Genomic DNA, 19,307 nt, shown 5'->3' with positions numbered 1-19,307 from the left:
AGGTGTCATGGTGGCAGAACATGTCACAGGGCATGCCATGGGATGTCTTCATTCAAGCCACCGCTATCAGACGCTAAGGGATGAACCCATCTTTGCTCTTTGCGAAACAAAGCTTGTTTGGGGCAATTGGCGCTGGATTCAAGCACTAGCCATTTGAGTGAATCTGCAGTGTGGTTTGCCTCAACAAAATGTTTACACATTTTGGTGTTAGTCTTTTTGCAGCGGAAATTACTGCGATGTTCTATAATACGGGTTTTGACTGGACGGGTCGTCATCCCAATGTATTGTAGTCCACATGGACATGTAAGCATGTAAATACAGTGGGAGCTGTTGCAATTGGTATGCCCCCTGATGTCCCAGATGAATGTGTCACTTAGTTGGACTGTCTTATGTATGGTTGTATAGGCACAAACTCCACAACCCCCACACGGATAGTGACCTTTAACTGGAGGTAAGTTCCACAGAGTCTGTTGGGTCCCTTTCTTTTGTACTTTAGGTCTCGTGCTTATCAAGATGTCTTTAACATTCTGGGACCTTTTGAACGCAAACCTAGTTGTTGCAAGGTTGAGGTTCCCTGTGTTTAAGATGTCCCAATGTCGCTTGATCACACTTTTGATTTTGTTGGAACCAGGGGTGAAGGTTGTTACGCAGGTAATTGGTTGATTCTCAATAGGTACCGTCTCCCGTGGTTCAAGCAAGGCCTCACGATTGTTATTCCTTGCTCGTTTTTGGGCCCTGGTGACCTCTTTCTTAGGGTAGCCTCTGTCTAGTAAATTCCTAGATAAGATTGCAGATTCTTGTTTGTAATCAGTTAGTTCACTGCAATTTCGCCGGACCCTGAGGAATTGTCCAAAAGGAAGGTTGGACCGTAGGGCTTTGGGGTGGTGGCTAGAATAGTGTAGCAAGCTGTTCCGGTCGGTGGGCTTTCTGTACATAGTACTGCTAAGTACTCCCTCACTCAGTTTTATCGTGAGATCAAGGAAGGCAATTTCCTTTGGTGAAGCAGACATCGTGAAGTGAAGGTAGGGGTTAAATGTGTTCACCCAATTGAAAAAGGCCTCATGTGAGGTTGGTGGTCCTGTCCATAGAATGAAAATGTCATCTATGAATCTTTTCCACAACCTGATGTTGTCAAGGAAGGGATTGGACTCATTGTGTATATGTCTGTTTTCGAATTCCGCCATGTAGAGGCAGGCCACCGAAGGAACAAACGTACTGCCCATAGACGTCCCTTGGGTTTGATGGTAAAACTGGCCCTTGAATTCGAAATAATTTTCCATTAGTGCTAAAGTCGCACACTCCATGATGAATGTCTGTGGAGTGGTTGAACTCCAGGTTTCTAGTCCAAGTCTTTCCTCTATTACCTCAAGTGTGGCCCTCTGAGGAATGTTCGTATATAGGGCCTCTACGTCGAGGGTGATTAAAAGATTAATCTGCCCTGTGTCCCGGACAGTGTCCAGTATGCGTAGGACATCGGAAGTGTCCTGGATGTATGAGGGGATGCGTCTCACAAGGGGTTGTAAAAAATGATCACAAAATTGTGATAATGGTTCCAAGATGGAATCAATCCCCGAGACGATTGGTCGCCCGGGTACCGGTCTAGACTCTTTGTGGGTTTTAGGAAGAATGTAGAAGTACGGGACCCTGGGATCTTTTTTTGATAGGAAGTCTGCTTCTTTCTTGGTAATCCACTGTTCACATTCTGCATTATCAACCAGACCTGTGATTATGGTATGTAGGCGTGGTGTAGGATCACAAGGGATCGGTGTGTAGTACCGTCTATCGTTGAGTTGCCTGTTGCATTCATGGTCATAATCCACAGTGTTCAGCAGCACTGTAGCACCACCCATATCCGCCTGTTTGATAGTGATCAGGGGGTTTTCAGCCAGTGATCTTAGAATATTCATCTCTTGTCGGGAGATGTTACAATGTTTTGTTTGCTGGTCTACAAATTTCAGATCTTTTAATACAGCCTGTTCATAGGTGAGGACTTCATTCGGAATCATCCCATTATGAGGTGTAAAGGTTGAGGGATTATGGAGTCCCGAATCTTCCGTCAGGTCAATGGGCCTCTCATTAAAGAAGGCTTACAATCTGATCTTACGGAAGAAAGATTGGATTTCCCGTTTGTTGAAAGAGGTCAGTTTTGGGGGTCGGTACAAAGCCCAGTCCCTTTTGTAAAACTTGTTCCTCTTTATCTGTCAAGGGATGGTCTGATAAGTTTACCACCAAACTTATCTTTGTCCCGACCGGTTCATGGTCCGCGTGTCCATCCCTTGTGGGCGTTTGTCTTCCCACTGTACTGTTTTCTCCGGAGCGTTGCCTCGCTTTCGCCCTCGCCCTCTGCCCCAGCCTCTGCCTAAAAAAGGGGGGCGTATGTCCCCTTGAGGGGCATAGTAGGGTGGATATTGCGGGGCAAAGGGTAGTTGGAAGTGGGGGAATTGTGGATATTGCCACATTTGTGGACCCAAAGGAGGTCCCTGTGGTGGGAAGTTATGGTAAAACTGTTGTCCACGCATTTTGCAACCTCGCCCCCCGGCAATAGTGGTTCAGATTTACTAATATACAAACTTCCTCCTCCCGCAGCAACATCTTAAGGTGCTCTCCTGATGTTCTTTTACCGCCGAACACTCATGCAGTACATAATCCTCGACCCTTAGGTGAGATGGATGTATGCCTGTCATCACACTACGTATATTGAGTGAGCACTTTCAATATTAAATGTGCACCACACAATAAATAGTTGGTGTTTCCTCATCACACTGCTGTTTTTAATCGTTTTTAATTGCCTTTTTTACCAATTTCTACACCATAGTTTGATTAAAGAGCACTTCCCTCAACACAGACGATTGGTTTGTTGTGCTCACTGCACGCTGCTATCATACGGCCACAGTTCACTTGAGCTAGTTGAATTTCCATCAACACTAGCATGACACATTATGTGTAATTGTGGCGCGATTAAACTGTGTTTTTGCTATGATTTAATGCAAATAACCTTTCAAACTCGTTCTTATTCCCCAATTTAGGCATAGGACATGACTACAGAGGTATTTAAACCTATTTTGCTTGCATTCCACACATGACACTAGCATATTGCTGAATGACTGCATATTCTATTATTCTTTCACCTTTAAGGTCCTGATGAATCGCGGATAATTCCTCATGCGAGAAACATGTTGACCAATTTTCTATCCATCTTCATCTAGTACCACCACACCTAACTAGGTGGTATCAAGTGAGTTGGATCCACGTTTTTAACCGTAGCGGGAGACCCCCAGAATAAAGTAGTACTTTTTGGTACTCCCTACTACATTTTAATCACTTCCTTGGCTATTTGCCCCATTCTTCCACATACCCGCACTTCACCATAAGGCAGTTGGATCAAAAGATCTCCGATAAAGAGCCCCTCTTTGAGGTGAGCCCGTCGGGGATTGCACCGCCTCCCCGACGAGGAGCAAACGCCAATGATGAAGCATGACACCCATTCGGGTGTGTGAGGCAAATACATCCAACACAATGGATGCCCCAGGGTGCCACATGTACACCCCCGGTCACGCCAAATACACATAATCCCTTGTTCAGGAACGGTTCAGCTACCCACTTTGTTTTCATTGCTTCTGTCTTCACACATAGAAAGAGGAATATGCCTCACAGGATTGTTTCTGTGCAGGAAGGTGCCCTTTCCTGCCCAAAAACAATCCTGCATGCAATGGAGGCACCCAAGGGTGCCTGCATTGGCGCTAGGCTGCCAAAAGGGTGCCAGCACATGGGAAAAGGCAGGAATGTGCCGGATTGACTTAAATAAGGCACATTCCTGCCCCTTCCCTGCCACGCATTGCACTGCAGCACAGTGAATTGTTGTGCTGCACTGTGTGACAAGTTCTTAAATCTACCCCTGTGTGTCTGCCATGTAGAACATTGCTGGCAGAAATCTCCCAGTCCGTCTGAAACATTGGTTTTAAGCAGTGGCGGCACACATAGGGCGTGCTGAGGAGCAGTGGGGTGGGGGAGGGGGAGCGGCAGGGTGGGCGGGGGTAGTAAACTCGGACAAATGATGGAAAAGTAATTATTACGTTCCTCCGTTCAGTCGTATGTCTGAGTTTACAACCCCCCCACCCCGCCCCACTGGCCGCAGCTCACCCTATGTGAGCCACCATTGGTTTTAAATTTCCAAAGACAGACTGTCACTTTTGCGGCTAGCTTTGGGAAAACAAAAGTTCTAACAGATTTGCCTTACACCATGGATCTGCCATCTCTGGGTTTTTTTCTCACAAAAGCAGCTCTGCCTTAATAGTTGGAAGATACTTCAGTACAAAATACCCAAAACGTTGTTTGGCTGGCGGGGGGCACTGGCCTGCATGCCTTATAGTGGCCAGAGCACCCAGGTAAAATAGCATTTTCATTGCAGTTGCTTTTCATTAACTAATCGGCATGAATATATGCTTGACTATCTAAACGTATACAAAATAAGTTTGGGGCTTTAGATACCATGAGACGCATCCATGAATAATTGGATCGGGCAAGGCAGAACCGATGCAGAATTCAGAAAATTGATACCTCGCACTGGCCACTTTCTAGGGATGGTGATGTTTTAATTTTCAATTGTGTCATATAAATGGCTTGTTTCCATCCCATTTTGTCATGACACTAATAGAGAATACTAACTTGTTATTCACTATTCGTGTAATAAAAAACATAAAGCACCAGGAACTGAAACGAGACCTGCAGTGGCAGATGATGTAAGTATAAAAAGAAAATCCTAAATTTATGTTGTGGTCGGTGCTTGCGGGTGAGAGTGTATTTGTATGTGAGTGTGTGTATTTGTGGGCATTTGTGGGCGTGTGTTTATGTAAGTGAAAATAAATCTATTATATGAAGTGAGTAAGAGTGAGTGCAAAAGAGACTGAGAATGAATGTATGGGCATGAGTGAGTGAGAATGAGTGGCAATATGGTGTTATACATGCGAGTCTGCAATTGGCCTGGGCATATAAAACCTTACATAGTCACCTATTGCATAATGCTCTCACGGGCATACCTGAGGCAATTATTGGCATGAGAGGCAGCTCTGACTAAATACTGGCATAATGGCGGTCTAGAAGTAATTCTTGGCACAATGGGCACCCATGATAAATATTGGTTCTCGCATACCGGGTGTAATTGCGGCATATGAGGCATGTGTGGAAGAATGCTGGTCTGCTTGAGAACATTCTTGGACTACCTGTAGCAAAATACAGGCACAGGCTCACTGGAGGTACTTCTTGGGATAAAAGAGGAAAACCATGGCTTAATGGTGCAACCATGATAACATACATGCCAGTGCCCAGTCTATGTGCTCTGATCCCCAAAACATGGAGAAATTGGCTAATCCCTGATTGGTGTATTTAACTTTGCTATAAGGCCAAAATATATGGTGTGGAAACAGACCCAAGGAATGACATTTTAAAATTCACCCGTGGACTGCAACACTTATTGTACAATTCACCAGTGGCCTACCTCGGAAACTTGCCTGCAGCAGTGTAAAATCTGTGGTGCTACCTGTTAAAATACCCCTTTTTCACAAGTAAAAGCCTCCATTTTAATTATTAGTAAGTCACCCCTGTGTAGGCCTGTAACACACAAGTAGGGTGCATAGTATTTACAAGTCAAATCTGTAGAAAATTAATGTTACCATGTCCTAGAGTGACAATGCCCTAAAAGATGTTTTCACTATTGCAGGCCTATCTGTTCTATGTAGAAAATCAAAGTACAAATTAAAATACCATGGGCCCAATTCACAAAGGTAAACTTAGTCTTTTGTGTAAGTTTACTTTTTTTAGGTATTCACAAATAGGCAATTTAATAATAACTTTGTGACTGTGGAGCCTCTGCCATTGGGGCAGAGAACTCCACATATAAAAAGATAGGTCAGACATATCTTCCTATGTGCAGATTTATCGTCCCGACTGGGGAGTCATAAAGTTACTATTAAATTGTGTTTTGTGAATACCCAAAAAGAGTAGAATTACACAAAAGTATAAGTTTACCTTTGTGAATCAAGCCCTAATAATGCATTTCGGGAATGGGACCAGCTAAACAAATAATTCAAAACAACTAATAGTAATAGTTATTAAGAGCCCATTTCAGTGGTGCAGTCAGATTTTTAAAAAATATTAACCGAAAGTCACCTCTCCAGTTTCTCCCAGCCTGTAATTGGACTGAATAAGGTGTGACATTCCTCCCAAGAGCACATAATAGGATGACCAGAATGGACAGATATGACTCCTCTGAGCTCAGTAGATTATGCATGTTGAGGCATGTGGCCTCCTGTTGACACCACAGTGTCAAATCATGCATGACAGAACTGTCTAATACACATGAAAAGTTGTGCCCTCTTCAAAGAGAGAAACAGGATGCCAGGGTAATGCGTATGCATCCCCTGTCTGGTTGGTGATGGACCCTGCTTTTGTCCTACCAGATTTCTGTGTCTGGGTTTGTTATGGGTACAGTACCTGCTTCAAATTAGGTTTTACTGTTAGATGTGGGAGGACACTAGTATTACTATAGTACACTTCCCACTCACACCCCCAGCCTCAGAGTCCAAGTTTAGTGTGGACGAAGACCTTCTCCATCTTGAATTCGCCATGATACAGTGCTTTTGTGCCACTTTGAAAGTAAAACAAACAGGAACTATTACGAAAGTAGAAAGATCAGGGATTCTGAACCATTATTTCATTGGTCAGAGAAGGACAAGGAGTGTCTTAGAGTGTTCCTAACCCACAAGCTTGTGAACCCTACAAAGCTGGACCTGCTGGACTTGCAATAGGATACCAGGTAGACCGAACTTGCTGCACTTGGCATCTGTGACCCATGAGAAGGACCTGAGGAGGTTGGAGCACCTTCCACTTTAAGCCGAAGGACAAAAATCCTGCTCTCCAAGGATCAGAATGGCTGATTCCCAAGGATCAGAATTGCTGATCCCACGGGTGGTTCCAGGAATAAAAAAAAGCTGATGAGAAAACATTTATGAAGAATCCCAGCAGGCCAGGGGCAACTGGACCAGGAGTGAACTTTGCTGTTGCCCTCTGACTGACCCTGGGAGTCTCTATAAATAAATATGTACACCCATGGGGTCCTGGTTGGGTGAGGGCTTAGGATTGTACACTTGTGGTTGTGTGGGTACCAAAAGAAATTTGGTGATTTTTTTCAAAACGGTTTCTCAAAATCTTCGAGTAATTACCGTGAAAAGTATCCGGTTTGCAGTTACACAGAATTAGATTGACTTTCAAGATTGTCCCAGGCAGAGAAGAGTATTTATTCAGGAAAATGACGATGTCCCTTTTCAGACTCGGACTTAAACCTTTTTCAAACTTCTCTACTTCCATGGTCCTTGATTAATATTTGCGATTTTGGTGTCATTTTATTTATTAACATTTTCCCTATTTTCATACATTTTTGTGGAATTTTTACTGTGTTGTGTTTTTAAAATTGTAACTGTTCAATTACTTTTAAATGCTTTGCATATATCTCTAAGTTAAGCATGTCTGTTCTGTGCCATAACTACAAGAGATTTAGCTCAGGTTTAAAGTAACGAAACCTTTGATTGGACCTGACAAGTTAGTGACATTACTACTTCTGGTGGTCTACCATCGAACGCAATTGATAATTCATTTTCTCACAAGTACCATTTCAGATCCTACAGCTATTTTTGCAAATGTAGGTGAACATTGTCCTTATAAATGCACTAGTTAATCCCATTTTGTATAAACTTTTCTTGTGGGGGAGAACCCAACCCTCATCTGAGCCATCATAGAAGAAGTCTGGCTCATTTGCATGCTACAAATTAGGGCATTACGTCCTACCACTTTCAAAGATCATGTTAGCAACCTAATATAGGTGGTATCCAAAATCGACATGCGCTTGTGTTATGTTAAATTGTTCATGCAGTTATCATAGAACTTCAGCTTTGTGAAATATTGTGATGTCTTCATGGTTAAGGCCATGTGACACCGTTTCCTGTACGTCATTCCTGGTCAAAGGTCATATGATGTAATATCCAGTGATTTCATTAGGGTCAAAGGGTGTGTGATATTACTTCCACTTAGGTTTTCAGGGGGTACCTCCAAGGTGCTCTCTGAGTGCATTTATTAATAAATCCAGCCTTGACATATGTGTGGGTTTATCAAGAGGAGGTGTTTAGTAGCAAACACCTTGGCGTACATGGAAGCCATCATGTAGCTGGAGAACTTGTCACCATGAGTGTCCCATGTACTCATCATGGCATCCCTGTAAACTTATAATATCTATGGGTGAGCTTAGATCTCACAGGAACACATCCACTACTGCAGATATACCCACACATGGGTATAGTGCACCCTGCCTTAGGGTGGTAAGTCCTTCCATAGGGATGAATTACCTACACCACATGCAGTGCTTGGTAGGCATGGCCCACAGGGATGTGTGAATTCATACCATGTGGAGCTACATTACGTTCCATCCACCAGTCGCACAGTCAATTCGGAAAATATTAAAAAGACTCCATCATTAGTTAAATCATCCATTTTAATCCATTTTTGGTCAATGTTTAATTTCATAACTTTCTCTTTGCCTTCTCCATGCACATACAAGTCTGCTTATTTTCCCATTTGTTTCAAATGCTCAAATAATGCCTATCCAGGCCTTTTTAGTATCATGTGGAAATACATAATTCAGCCTAGGCAGCTGTATTCGCTTTGACCCGATTCCTCAGGGGTACCTATAAATTCAAAATAAAAACCACAATTAATATATTACCACTTTAGACGTAAAGCAAAAACTGCTGTATCTCACAACATCTTACACTCTTTATCCATACAAGTTCGGTACAAACAATTATACATACACCTGTGCCTCTTAAATCCCCAAAATTGTCTTACTTAACATTGTGAATGAAAAAACTAAATGTACAACATCAACCAAAAGCTCCTCCTGTGGAACTCCATGCCACCCAGTGTCTACCAAACTGTCCCCCATGTCATGCAAACTTCCCCAAAATATCCATAATCATTTGTACCTGCACATACTAAATGCTGTTCCTAGTCGTTATACCTTCTCAGCTCCTCCTCACCGCTGCACCATGTGAATGCAACAAACAGTAATCTGTTGTTTCGTGATCTCAATTAAACCCACCCAATATTGCTTCCCTCTTTAACCCTCCCTTACTTGCATTCCAAATGGTGCCACAAGTAATTGTGCGTGATATTCAGAACAATACAGCGCATTCATGTACTCACCACTGTGCTGGTTGGTGCACAAACAGCACCGAGCACCAACGCAGTCACGCTTGCACCATGGTGCCAGGGTGTCTGCATTGCAGCGATGTTTGGTGTTGTGCAGGAAGGGACACCTTCCTACACAAAAACAATTATTAATGGTGTTTTTCTCCTTCTGTGTGCACTGCAGAATGCAGCACAAATTGAAAGAGCAAACAATGAGGAGGAATAAAAGTATTTCTCCTTGTTGTGCCACCCTTATACCTCTTCTGGGCAAGCATAGGTTTTTGGTGCTGCATCAGATTTCTGACTCCTTGTAAATCTGGGGCAGTCTCAAAAAGCCAGAGGTGTTGCTGGGAGCACCACTTTAATGTTGAGATCTACGTCAAAGGGAATGATATTTACAAGGCCGCGTTAAGCAACTGCCTGGTTAATATGGAGCAGGACCCAGTGCCACCTGAGCATCTCAAAAAGTTACATTCCGGTGGAGCAGGGGCCCTGTACATAAGACCCTAAGTGTATTGCATATAACACTTTTGTGATTGCAACTCTGTGAATAGGATTTGTGAATGCAGAAGTTTTTCCGATATTCAGCCTCTAGTGTTCATACTATTAATGTAATGTGGATGGGGAAGCAACAAGTCTTTGCAAAATTAACCACCATCCTACTTGTGGACATAGTAATTCGGGATTATACCTAACATAATAATGCTGATAACTTAATACGTCATATAATGTATCAACTTTTGATTTTTTTCAGTAATAACTCGGATTCAGATAAATATTACAGGAGTTCCATGCCTACAAACTCATATGTCTATATTTTATGCATTAAACAGGAAAACATCAACATTAGGTGAGATCTCGGATCTTTTAACAGACGAAGAAATTGGCGAAGGACTTTACAAAGTTAAACTTTGCTCTTGGGCGTACTGGAAGAAAGCGAGCATCACCCCATTCTACGAAAATGTGCAAGTAAGTGGTATACTGTGCCTTCAGGAAGCATCACCTGAGACTTCAAAACAAACTGAGGCATGTACCTCATTATGCTGTTTCTGTTTCCAAGAAAGCATGTAAATATTTTTTACCACAAACTTTCCAGTCGTACCATGTTCAGCATTCTAGAATTGTATTTCCAATACAATTTGGGTTCGATTATTAAAAAGGAGTCTGTCCAGTCCAATCCAGGCTGGGCAGGACCTTTATTCCACGGACATTTCCCGGGCGGGCTGGAACCTTAGGACCAGATGGAGGAGACGAAGAGAGCGGGGCTGGTTAGAGCTTTTTAGCCAGGGCAGAAGGGCTGCTTTTCAGTTCCTAAGACCTGCCCTGAGGTTAAGGGCCATATTATCAAACCCAATATCGCTGCTTTAGCGGCCATTTTCAGCCGAAAAGTGGCGATTAAAATCTCTCACTCTTATCAAGGACACGCTAGCGCATGTTTCCCTGAGTTGGCAGCCGTTTTTACTCCACTTTGCATGTCAGCGATTATTATCGCTAATGACATGCAAAGTGGGCGTTCCTCACAATGTCTGCATGATAGACGATGCAAACGCAACATCGCACTATTTACAATGAAGCCCCAGTGATAAGAAAAGCCACGCTAACCGCGGTTATCGCCGTATTGTAACGCCTGCTTTCAACTTTACTTAGCTATCTTCACACTGGGAGGAGGATTGACAGCTTAAATCCACACTCCCCCATTAGCAAGCTTCTATGACATTATCGCTGGATTTCCCTCTGTAATCTTGAATATTGCCATCTGTCCCTGTGTTTTACTTCGCCTAAGTGCTAAGCATTGCTGATTTACTGCTAACACGGCAAAGTAAAACAGCGATAGACAGAGATATTTAAAAACGCGCTATGTGTGTTTAGCGATAATTATCGATTGTCCTTGCTAATATGTCCCTTTGTCTACTACTCAAAGGCTTACATTTATATATTTTTTTAGATGTATCTGCTTTAGGAGAGGAACAAAAATTCATCAATGGTGTGCATTGAAATCTATGAAATTGGTAGATTTCCAGGCATACACTTCTTCCGTTTAATGCTTGGTCAGAAAACAGATGCTTTTCTGAACAGTTGATTTCAAGTGAAAAGTGCACATCCCGGTCTGCAGATTTTTCTTTCCAGCATGGAAACCATTCTATGGGGCATATTAAAAAGGACAAGGGTGAAAATCCCCTCAAGAGTCTATAATATACTGCGTTGCAACACCAACTTCTATCAATATTGTACTCATTATGAATACATTTATCATATACGCATTTTACAGTTATACTTCGAACCAGCCAATGTTCCTGAAATAGAAAAAAATATCCATTCTTGGAGGTGGAGTTGGTTGCACTTAGATTTGAAGATCCCCTTAAGATGTTGTCTGAGGAAGTGTCTTCAGTCCGCCCTAGCCTGTGGCCAAAAGTGGCTTGGTTTGACTAAGCTGACTTTACATGAAACATCTTGAGTTTAATGATTGCATTCTTACAGCTTACTGCCCTCATTGTCCTCACAGAAATAGTACCGGACCCCCAGCTTCCTTAACTTGAGACTCCAGCAGCCGCGGGCAGCAAATGTAAGCATGGTGTGGCAGTGGGGCAGGTCGAGGAGCCGCTGGGGGAAAGGGGAGTCGACAGACAACAGAATAGGTATTATTTAATTATACCTATTCCGTAATCTATTGATTCCCCCCTACCACCCCGCCTCTTCCCCTCACCGCCCCCGCCCAGCCCCACTGTGCTTACCATTGACGGCCGCCCCTGGACTCCAGGGCATCTTCCTTTAGGCTTTCTGTTTTCAAAAGTCCCACGTAGGTGCCAACTACTAATAATATAAAAACGTTTTCCCAGTCCTTTTATAATGGAAGGGAGAAAAGAAATAGGGACAATGTAGTCCAATAGATTGAAATCTGAAAGGCTGGAAAAATTGCCACCAGTGTCCTATCACGCCCTGTAGGCAGCAGTTGAGCAAATTATTTTTTCTGGCTCCTGGTGACAGAATCCTGAAGAACTGAGCTTGACCTTTCAAAAGTTGTTTTATTCTTACCTTTCAAAAACATCTTCATGCAGCGTCTTTAGAGACAAAGAGTAAATTTTTACTGATTACCCAAATGAAACTATTTTGGCTTCACAAAGAGCCTTCCCTTTTTGTGAAGTGGCCAGCTTGGGGAAGAAAGAAAGCCCAAACAGACCCTCATGCTGTATGTATTGTGTGCCTCCTCACTTCATATCATCTATACTATTGCCAAATTTGTCAGGAAATATCCTGGGTTTCAAGGACAGGGAGAAGATCAAGTTACAGAGACCGGTGGAGGTCTAGCAGAGGCATGAAGAAGGATATACCAGAAGTTCTGAGGGTCATGGAGATGGTGCTTCCCCACCACAGTTTTTTCCACAATTTCCAGGGATTCCTCATTAGGAGTATCCAGGAAAGAAACGTGGACACAGCACTTTGATATTGAGATCCATGCTATCCAAGGTGGGATACATGGTGATGTGCTTACTGTCAAGTGCTGACATCAAGGAAGGTACGTATGTTGAAGTCTGGCAGGTCGCAGTCAAACACAATATCATTGTTTAGGAGGTACTTGACATTGAGGAAATCATCACCTTATAGGTCCTTCTACTTATCAGTTGAATGGGTCAACAAGATGAAAAAGGAGAATAACGTGAATATCATATTCAGACTACTCCAGGACAGAATCGCAGTCGGAGATCATTCTCCCTGGCATTAAAACTATCATCTGCCTAAAATCACAGATTGCCATCTCAGGAGGATAGTACTCTCCAGTTCTTCAACATTCTGCATCAGTGGTGCCTAGATGCCTGTTCCACCTCAACCTACCCTGCCTGTGCCTACACTGACTCTGTATCCTGTGTTGGGGTCCCAGATACTCTTGCCACTTCCATCTCTATGATCCAATCAGACATCCTAGCTCAAGAGATACCACTGTTTTAAGATATTTAAGGCAACACGCTTTTCATTGGCATTCAAGATCACATGGTTCAAAATCTACTTATCGATCTTAACCAATATGATGCTCTAGATGTCTACACCTTTATACTTCCTCTCAGGTACTTTGGAGGACAAGCTGACTCTCTCTTGGGCTGCATTTAACTCTCTTACTTGTTGGTGTAAATCTACCAATCTCCTTAAGGGAGGTCCATAAACATGGACATGCCATCCTAAACCTTTGTGACAGGTGATTCCTTGTTATGTTGAAAACTTATCACAGCATGTTGCTGGAGTTAGGAATAGTCCATCTGAGCCTCAAAACTTTCCTACTGAGCTTCAAAACCACTTCCCTGCTAGCTGAGTCTGGTGGTTTAGTGGACTAATGCGTCCACTGTAGGGGCCTCTATTCGACCTCATGGTCATTGGTTCTAATCCTGGTTCCAATGCGTCCACTTGTAGGGGCCTGTGTTCTACCTCATAGTCACAGGTTCTGATCCCAACGGGTCCACTCAGCCTTTAATACTTTCAAGGTCGATAAACTGAGTACCATTGAGTTGGGTAGAAATAAACATCTGTTAGTGCCAAGATACACTTGGGTGACCATGGCTTTACAAATACTCAGGTTATGCACGTTCAAACAAACAAAACAGCAATAGCACATTAAATCTATGATTGATGCTCTACTCACAGATGACAATATCAATATTCACCAATATGCTGATGATATACACAACTCTACTTGATGAATGTTGCACCTGCTTCAGACAGCCAGCATCTCAAACACAGGGTGCACATCATCCAGATCTAGAGGTCCAGTGCCTACCTGAACCTCTCCTAATCAAGACAGAATACCTGCTATTTGCCAAGAACAACCAGCAAGAAACAGTACAAACCTGGCCTCAATGACATAATCCTTGATGGCTTCAAACCCCAACTTTCACTGAAAGTCAAGTTACTTTGATTCCCCCTTAGACAGTGACTTCACCCATAAGAAACACACTGCCAAAAAACAAAGACAGCCTTGAAACAGGTTACTCTTTTAAAGAAAATGAAACTGTTTCTTACTGATACGATTTCAGAACTGTTGTTTAAGCTCTTATACTCTTGCATCTGGATCATCCTAGTAGTCTTTTCCCTGGCCTCCCAGACTCCACATTGACACCCCTAAAAGGCATTCTACACTTTGCAGAATGTCTCATCCAGTATAAGTATGATTGTATTGTCCTCATCCTGATGGAACTCCATTGTCTCCCCTTGCCGTTCCGCACCATATTCAAAACCAGCTCCATTATTTGCAAAACCATCACAACCAGGACCCGCTTGTATCGTGCAGACACCTTACCATTTCTTGTGACTTTTTTTACACCCTCAGCCAGTACACAACAGGCTTCAGACTAAAAAGTGTAAACAAGAAAAAAACAAGGCAGCAGCCCTTTTTTATCACTGCACCCAGGATCTCAAACAACATTCCTGTATCCATCATGACCGCCAAAACCTTTCACCAGTTAAGGAAACAAGTAACGACTACTGCATTGCAATGTGTTAACAGTTTACAAACCAGTTTCCTGTTGTTAGATTTGACAGTCTGTGACGTGGTCTTCCCCAAACAGTTTGTCTACTTGCCTCCTGTTGTTGCTATTTGTTTTTGTTGGCTTTAGGACTTTGCACACTATAACACTGGCTGTGCACTTTGCCACTGTTAACCAGTGTTAAAGTGCTTCTTCTCACTCCTTAAAACATAGTAAAATTGACCTCCATCTGATTGATACATTTAATGCAGTTAAACGTCCCTAGTAAAGTGGTACTAAATGTACCCAGGGCCTGTAAATTAAATGCTACTGGTGGGCCTGTAGCACAAATTGTGCAACCCACTTAAGTAGCACTTCAAAACATGTTTCAGGCCAGCCGTTGCAGCCTGTGTGCAGTTTTAAACTGCCAATTCGACTTAACCAGCCACTAGCATAAGGAGCAGTGTATTTAAAATGTTGGACATGTACTTTACCTTTTACATGTCCTGGTAGTGGAAAACAATTAAATTATATTTTCACTACTGTGAGGCCTACCTTTCCCATACTATAACATTGCGTTACCTTATTATAAGTAATACGTTGTAACTCTTGTTTGGGAACAGGTAGAAATGGCATGTTTAGTCTGAAATGGTTTGTAATTTAAATATCTCTTTAATGGTAAAGTCGGATTTTAAGTCACATTTCTGAAAATGGCCCTTTTAGGAAATTGGAATTTTCTTGTCCTAACCAATTGGTGCCTGAAGCCTGTCTCCTGGGCTACATGACTAGGTGTAGTTGACAGTTGGCCTTTGTGTATTTCTCCCAGTGAGACAAAAGGGTCCTCGATGTTGGCAGGATGGGCCATTCTGCTAGGATGGGAGGAGCAGAGATGTTCTCCACCCCACTTACATTTCAAAGGGGCTGCCTCAATTCCCTTACAAAGGACATGACACCAGTCATTTGTCAGCTGAGACATCTTAGAGCCTGGGCAGCGCAAGGAATGAAATTCTAGAACCAAATGTAAGGGAAGTCGAGAAGTTTCTACTACTTCAAAGCTGGCACCAAGTATAAATATTGGACCCTCAGACAAACTCAGTTCACTCCCGGACCTGCAGAGGACTCCCAAAAGGACTGTTTTGTACTTCAGAGGACTGCTCTGCTGCTTGAAGCTTGCCTTGTACTCTCAGAGGACTGCCCTGCTGCTTGAGGCATGCCTTGCTGCTTGATCCCATGACTGCAAGAGTGTCTCCAAGAGTCAGGTGGTTGCCATCCTGCTTTGAGCAACCTGGACACAACGAGCTCCAGACGCCTCCCTGCAACTGCTGAGCTGACCTGTTGCAATGGACCTGCAAATGGACCTGCCTGAGCCCTGTTGCCCTTTGCTGGAGTAATTTTCTGATCCATAAGGGCAGTCTGCCCAGGTCCTGGACCCTTGGCTGAGATCAGTGGAGCCCATACTGTGAAGAAAAGCTGAAATCCTGAGGTTTTGGGTTCTTTGCGATCGCGAACATTGGCCAGTAGCTATGGACTGTTTAGACCCAAACCCAGAGGTTTCCTGCAAAAACGGTTCTCTTCTTGCTGGTGGCCTTACAGTTGCTGTACCCTTAAATTGCAGCACCACACAGCAGTACAGGAAGACATTTCAGTTGGTATATTTGCAGTAAGGGCAAATTGAGTTTACTCCCTATCAAGGATGTAAACCCCAGGTAAGAAAATGCAGACACACTGGAAACCGTTTTCCTCCTAATGGTGATGGGCATGGATTTTGGTGATTTCCTTCCACATACCATATAATGTGTTTTAGTGATATTGGTATCCAGCTGCAGCTCATCCATGAAGCTACGAAAAAGGTCAACAAGCACTTTAAGGCTGTTGGCTTTTTGGGACAGTGATACTGCATCTTCAGCGTAGAGCAGGGAGGGTACGAATACACATGACTGGTTATGTTGGAAGTGGCAGAGGAACCAGAGTCTACAAAGAGAAGAGAGTTAATAGCTACATTAACAGTCACAATGGTCTTGGATAAATCTGACACAACAGACTCAATGAAGCCTTTCCACTAGTGGAGCAACACACTGTGGGATGGTGTCCTTATGTTTGACAAATATATGGCCCCTTTCCAAGTTTGAAGTAACCGAAGAGGTCAGGGTAGTCACAGTTCCTTTGGGAATTAATTGGGAATTTGGCGGTGCCAGTGTGCTTCGATTGAGGCTTCCTCTTAGCTAAAGGTGGACAAATGCTGTTATTGAGAACTTCAGGTGAGGCACTCTCATTCATTTATCCCTGGACCACAGGGGATTCATTGGGGGAGCCGGGGGAGATCCTCGTCACAGGGCTGCGATTGGAGAGTAGTGCGTACACAATAGTTAGATTGGGCACCTTGCAGGTTGCTAGTCCCCTTCTCTGTATCTAAGTATAGCCTATGTGCTGCCAAATTAAGTAAATGTCAACAAAATACTCAGTTTCACTCATAGCCACTTAGATACATAAAGATGGCATTTTAATTCTTCAATAGTCTCCTCCCTTCCCTTCTACGGTTTCAAGAAATTGTGTTGTTCTGAAAATATGGATGGTTCATCCGAATATTGTTTCTCGTTCTGGGCTACAGCGTCACAATACCGATCCTATATTCTCGTATACCAAGCCAGATTGAGGTGCTACCATGTCAGACAAATTGTCAAAAACGTGTTAGCCAGTCTCCCCTAAATGATTGCCCAACCGGGCAGTACATCACATACCATCATATTTACTGACATCGATGGCAATGAGGTAGTTCTCAAAAACTCTCAGCCACTCCACCTCAAGGGAGGTTTACCAGGAAGCTGTATGAATGGCAGAGGCTGAATCACATGTTGTCCAGTAGCCATTGTTTACAAAAACAGTTAAATGTACACACTAATGGGCAGATTTACAAACCCCTTGCAATATTTTCGCACTGCTGTTGCGTCACTTTTTGTGACGCAGCGGCGGCGTAAACAATGCGCCACATTGCGCCTAAGTTACACCGTGACGCATCTAGGGAGATGTGTCACCATGTAAAGCCCTGCGCAACATAATATCTGCGTCAGGTATAATGTATGCTGGGTGGGCGTTCCCAGGTAGAAAAGCCCCATAGAAGTGACAAAGTGAAATCTACAAGATTTCACTCCGCCACTTCTAGACGTCACTGCTGCGAAACCCTGCATCTGCTTGGAGCAGGTGTTAGAAGTGACACTGTGTATTGGGAATAGGCCTCCCTGTGAATTGCTGGATTTGCATCGTGCTTGCAACACGACTCCAGCAATGTGTGACTTTGCACCAACAGATGCATCAGCAGTAAACAGTAAATACAGCGCATCCATTGTGGCATAAGGGATTAGCATAGAGGCACAGGGAAACTGACGCATCCATACAAATGTGTTCGTTTCTTGTAAATCTGTCCCAAATGGTTGAAGAGGTGACACACTAGAATAGAGAAGATTGTGGGATAATAAAAAAAGATAGAATGGTAAATGTTATAATGTACCAGCATGCCATACCAATAATGAGGATCTACATGTATATCTGACTTGGGTGAGGCCGGAAGTGAGGCTCTGAGTTTTAGATATATGAAGCTCTTGAGGATCCTGTTCCAGCAAAGTATGTGCCACAGTCCAATAATTTCCACATTGTATAGTTAGGCTTCATTGCTTGGTGACCAATTACAGTGAAAAGATGGCTGCCATTCTGACATGCGTGCACAAAAGATACAGTGTGACGCATGGATGCAATGACGTCAGAGTGCTGTGGCAGCTCAAGACGATGCTACGGATATGTATCAGGATGCACGGTGAGTAGAAAGATGCTCCCGAAATCCCTGTTCTATGTTCCAGTGAACAAGACTCTAGCGTAATCCTCTAGTCCTTGCTATACTGACAGCGATTAGCCAGCCGCATGCAGTGTCCACAGCTGATCTCTGCCAGAAACGAAAACCACATCTATTCAGTTCTGTGCATTTCCAAAAACTGTATGCTTCTCATCTCCTTTCCAATATGCACTAACACACACAACTCTTTTGGCCACAAATGTGAATTCTAGTTTGACAGTGAAATGAACCTCGCGTAGTTCATCACTAAAATCTACTTTCATCCCAGTGATACCCCTCCCCCACTCAGCAAAAACTCTGAGCTAAGTCATAGCTATCACCAAACTTGTCAACAGCTGCAACATATCTCTTGATCTCGACTTCACTCATTTGCCTAGGAAAATTAATTCTACTTTGAAAACCTTCAATCTCTCCATTTCTTCCATACATCTGCTTATGTACAAAATGCAGGATGTCAAATTTTTCTCCCTAGTTATCAAACTTCTTGGTGGCCTGTCAGCCTCTGTCTTGCATAAAGAAATTCTTTCTGCTCCATAACTACTCCTTTTGGTCTCATCACCTACTAGCCTCAGCTAACCTATACTACCCATTACCTTACAGGCTAACTACCTACATTTACTTATTCAAGATTACCTCAGAACTTTCTCTTGCAGTCAGATGACTCCTTGTATATATATTTTGTCTTGCCAAGAAATGCAGGGGCCTTTCTAATCATGTTATGGTTACATGTGATATGTACTGTGCTATCGAACCAACGTGTAGTGTATGTTTAGTAATAC

General features: G+C 43.2%; 1 protein-coding gene across 1 annotated transcript in view; it reads left to right on the top strand.

The window, feature by feature from the left end:
- The window catches only part of LOC144828839 (transthyretin-like), a 72,524-nt gene that overhangs the window by 51,899 nt on the left and 1,318 nt on the right, over positions 1 to 19,307 (top strand). The window contains exon 3 of the mRNA XM_078687374.1: positions 10,068 to 10,203. Coding sequence (XP_078543500.1) covers positions 10,068 to 10,203 — 136 coding nt within the window. The remainder of the gene's footprint in view (positions 1 to 10,067; positions 10,204 to 19,307) is intronic.

Source organism: Lissotriton helveticus, chromosome 4_1, assembly GCF_964261635.1.
Source record: "Lissotriton helveticus chromosome 4_1, aLisHel1.1, whole genome shotgun sequence".
Classification (NCBI taxonomy): domain Eukaryota; kingdom Metazoa; phylum Chordata; class Amphibia; order Caudata; family Salamandridae; genus Lissotriton; species Lissotriton helveticus.
This window is presented reverse-complemented; position numbering and strand designations above follow the sequence as displayed.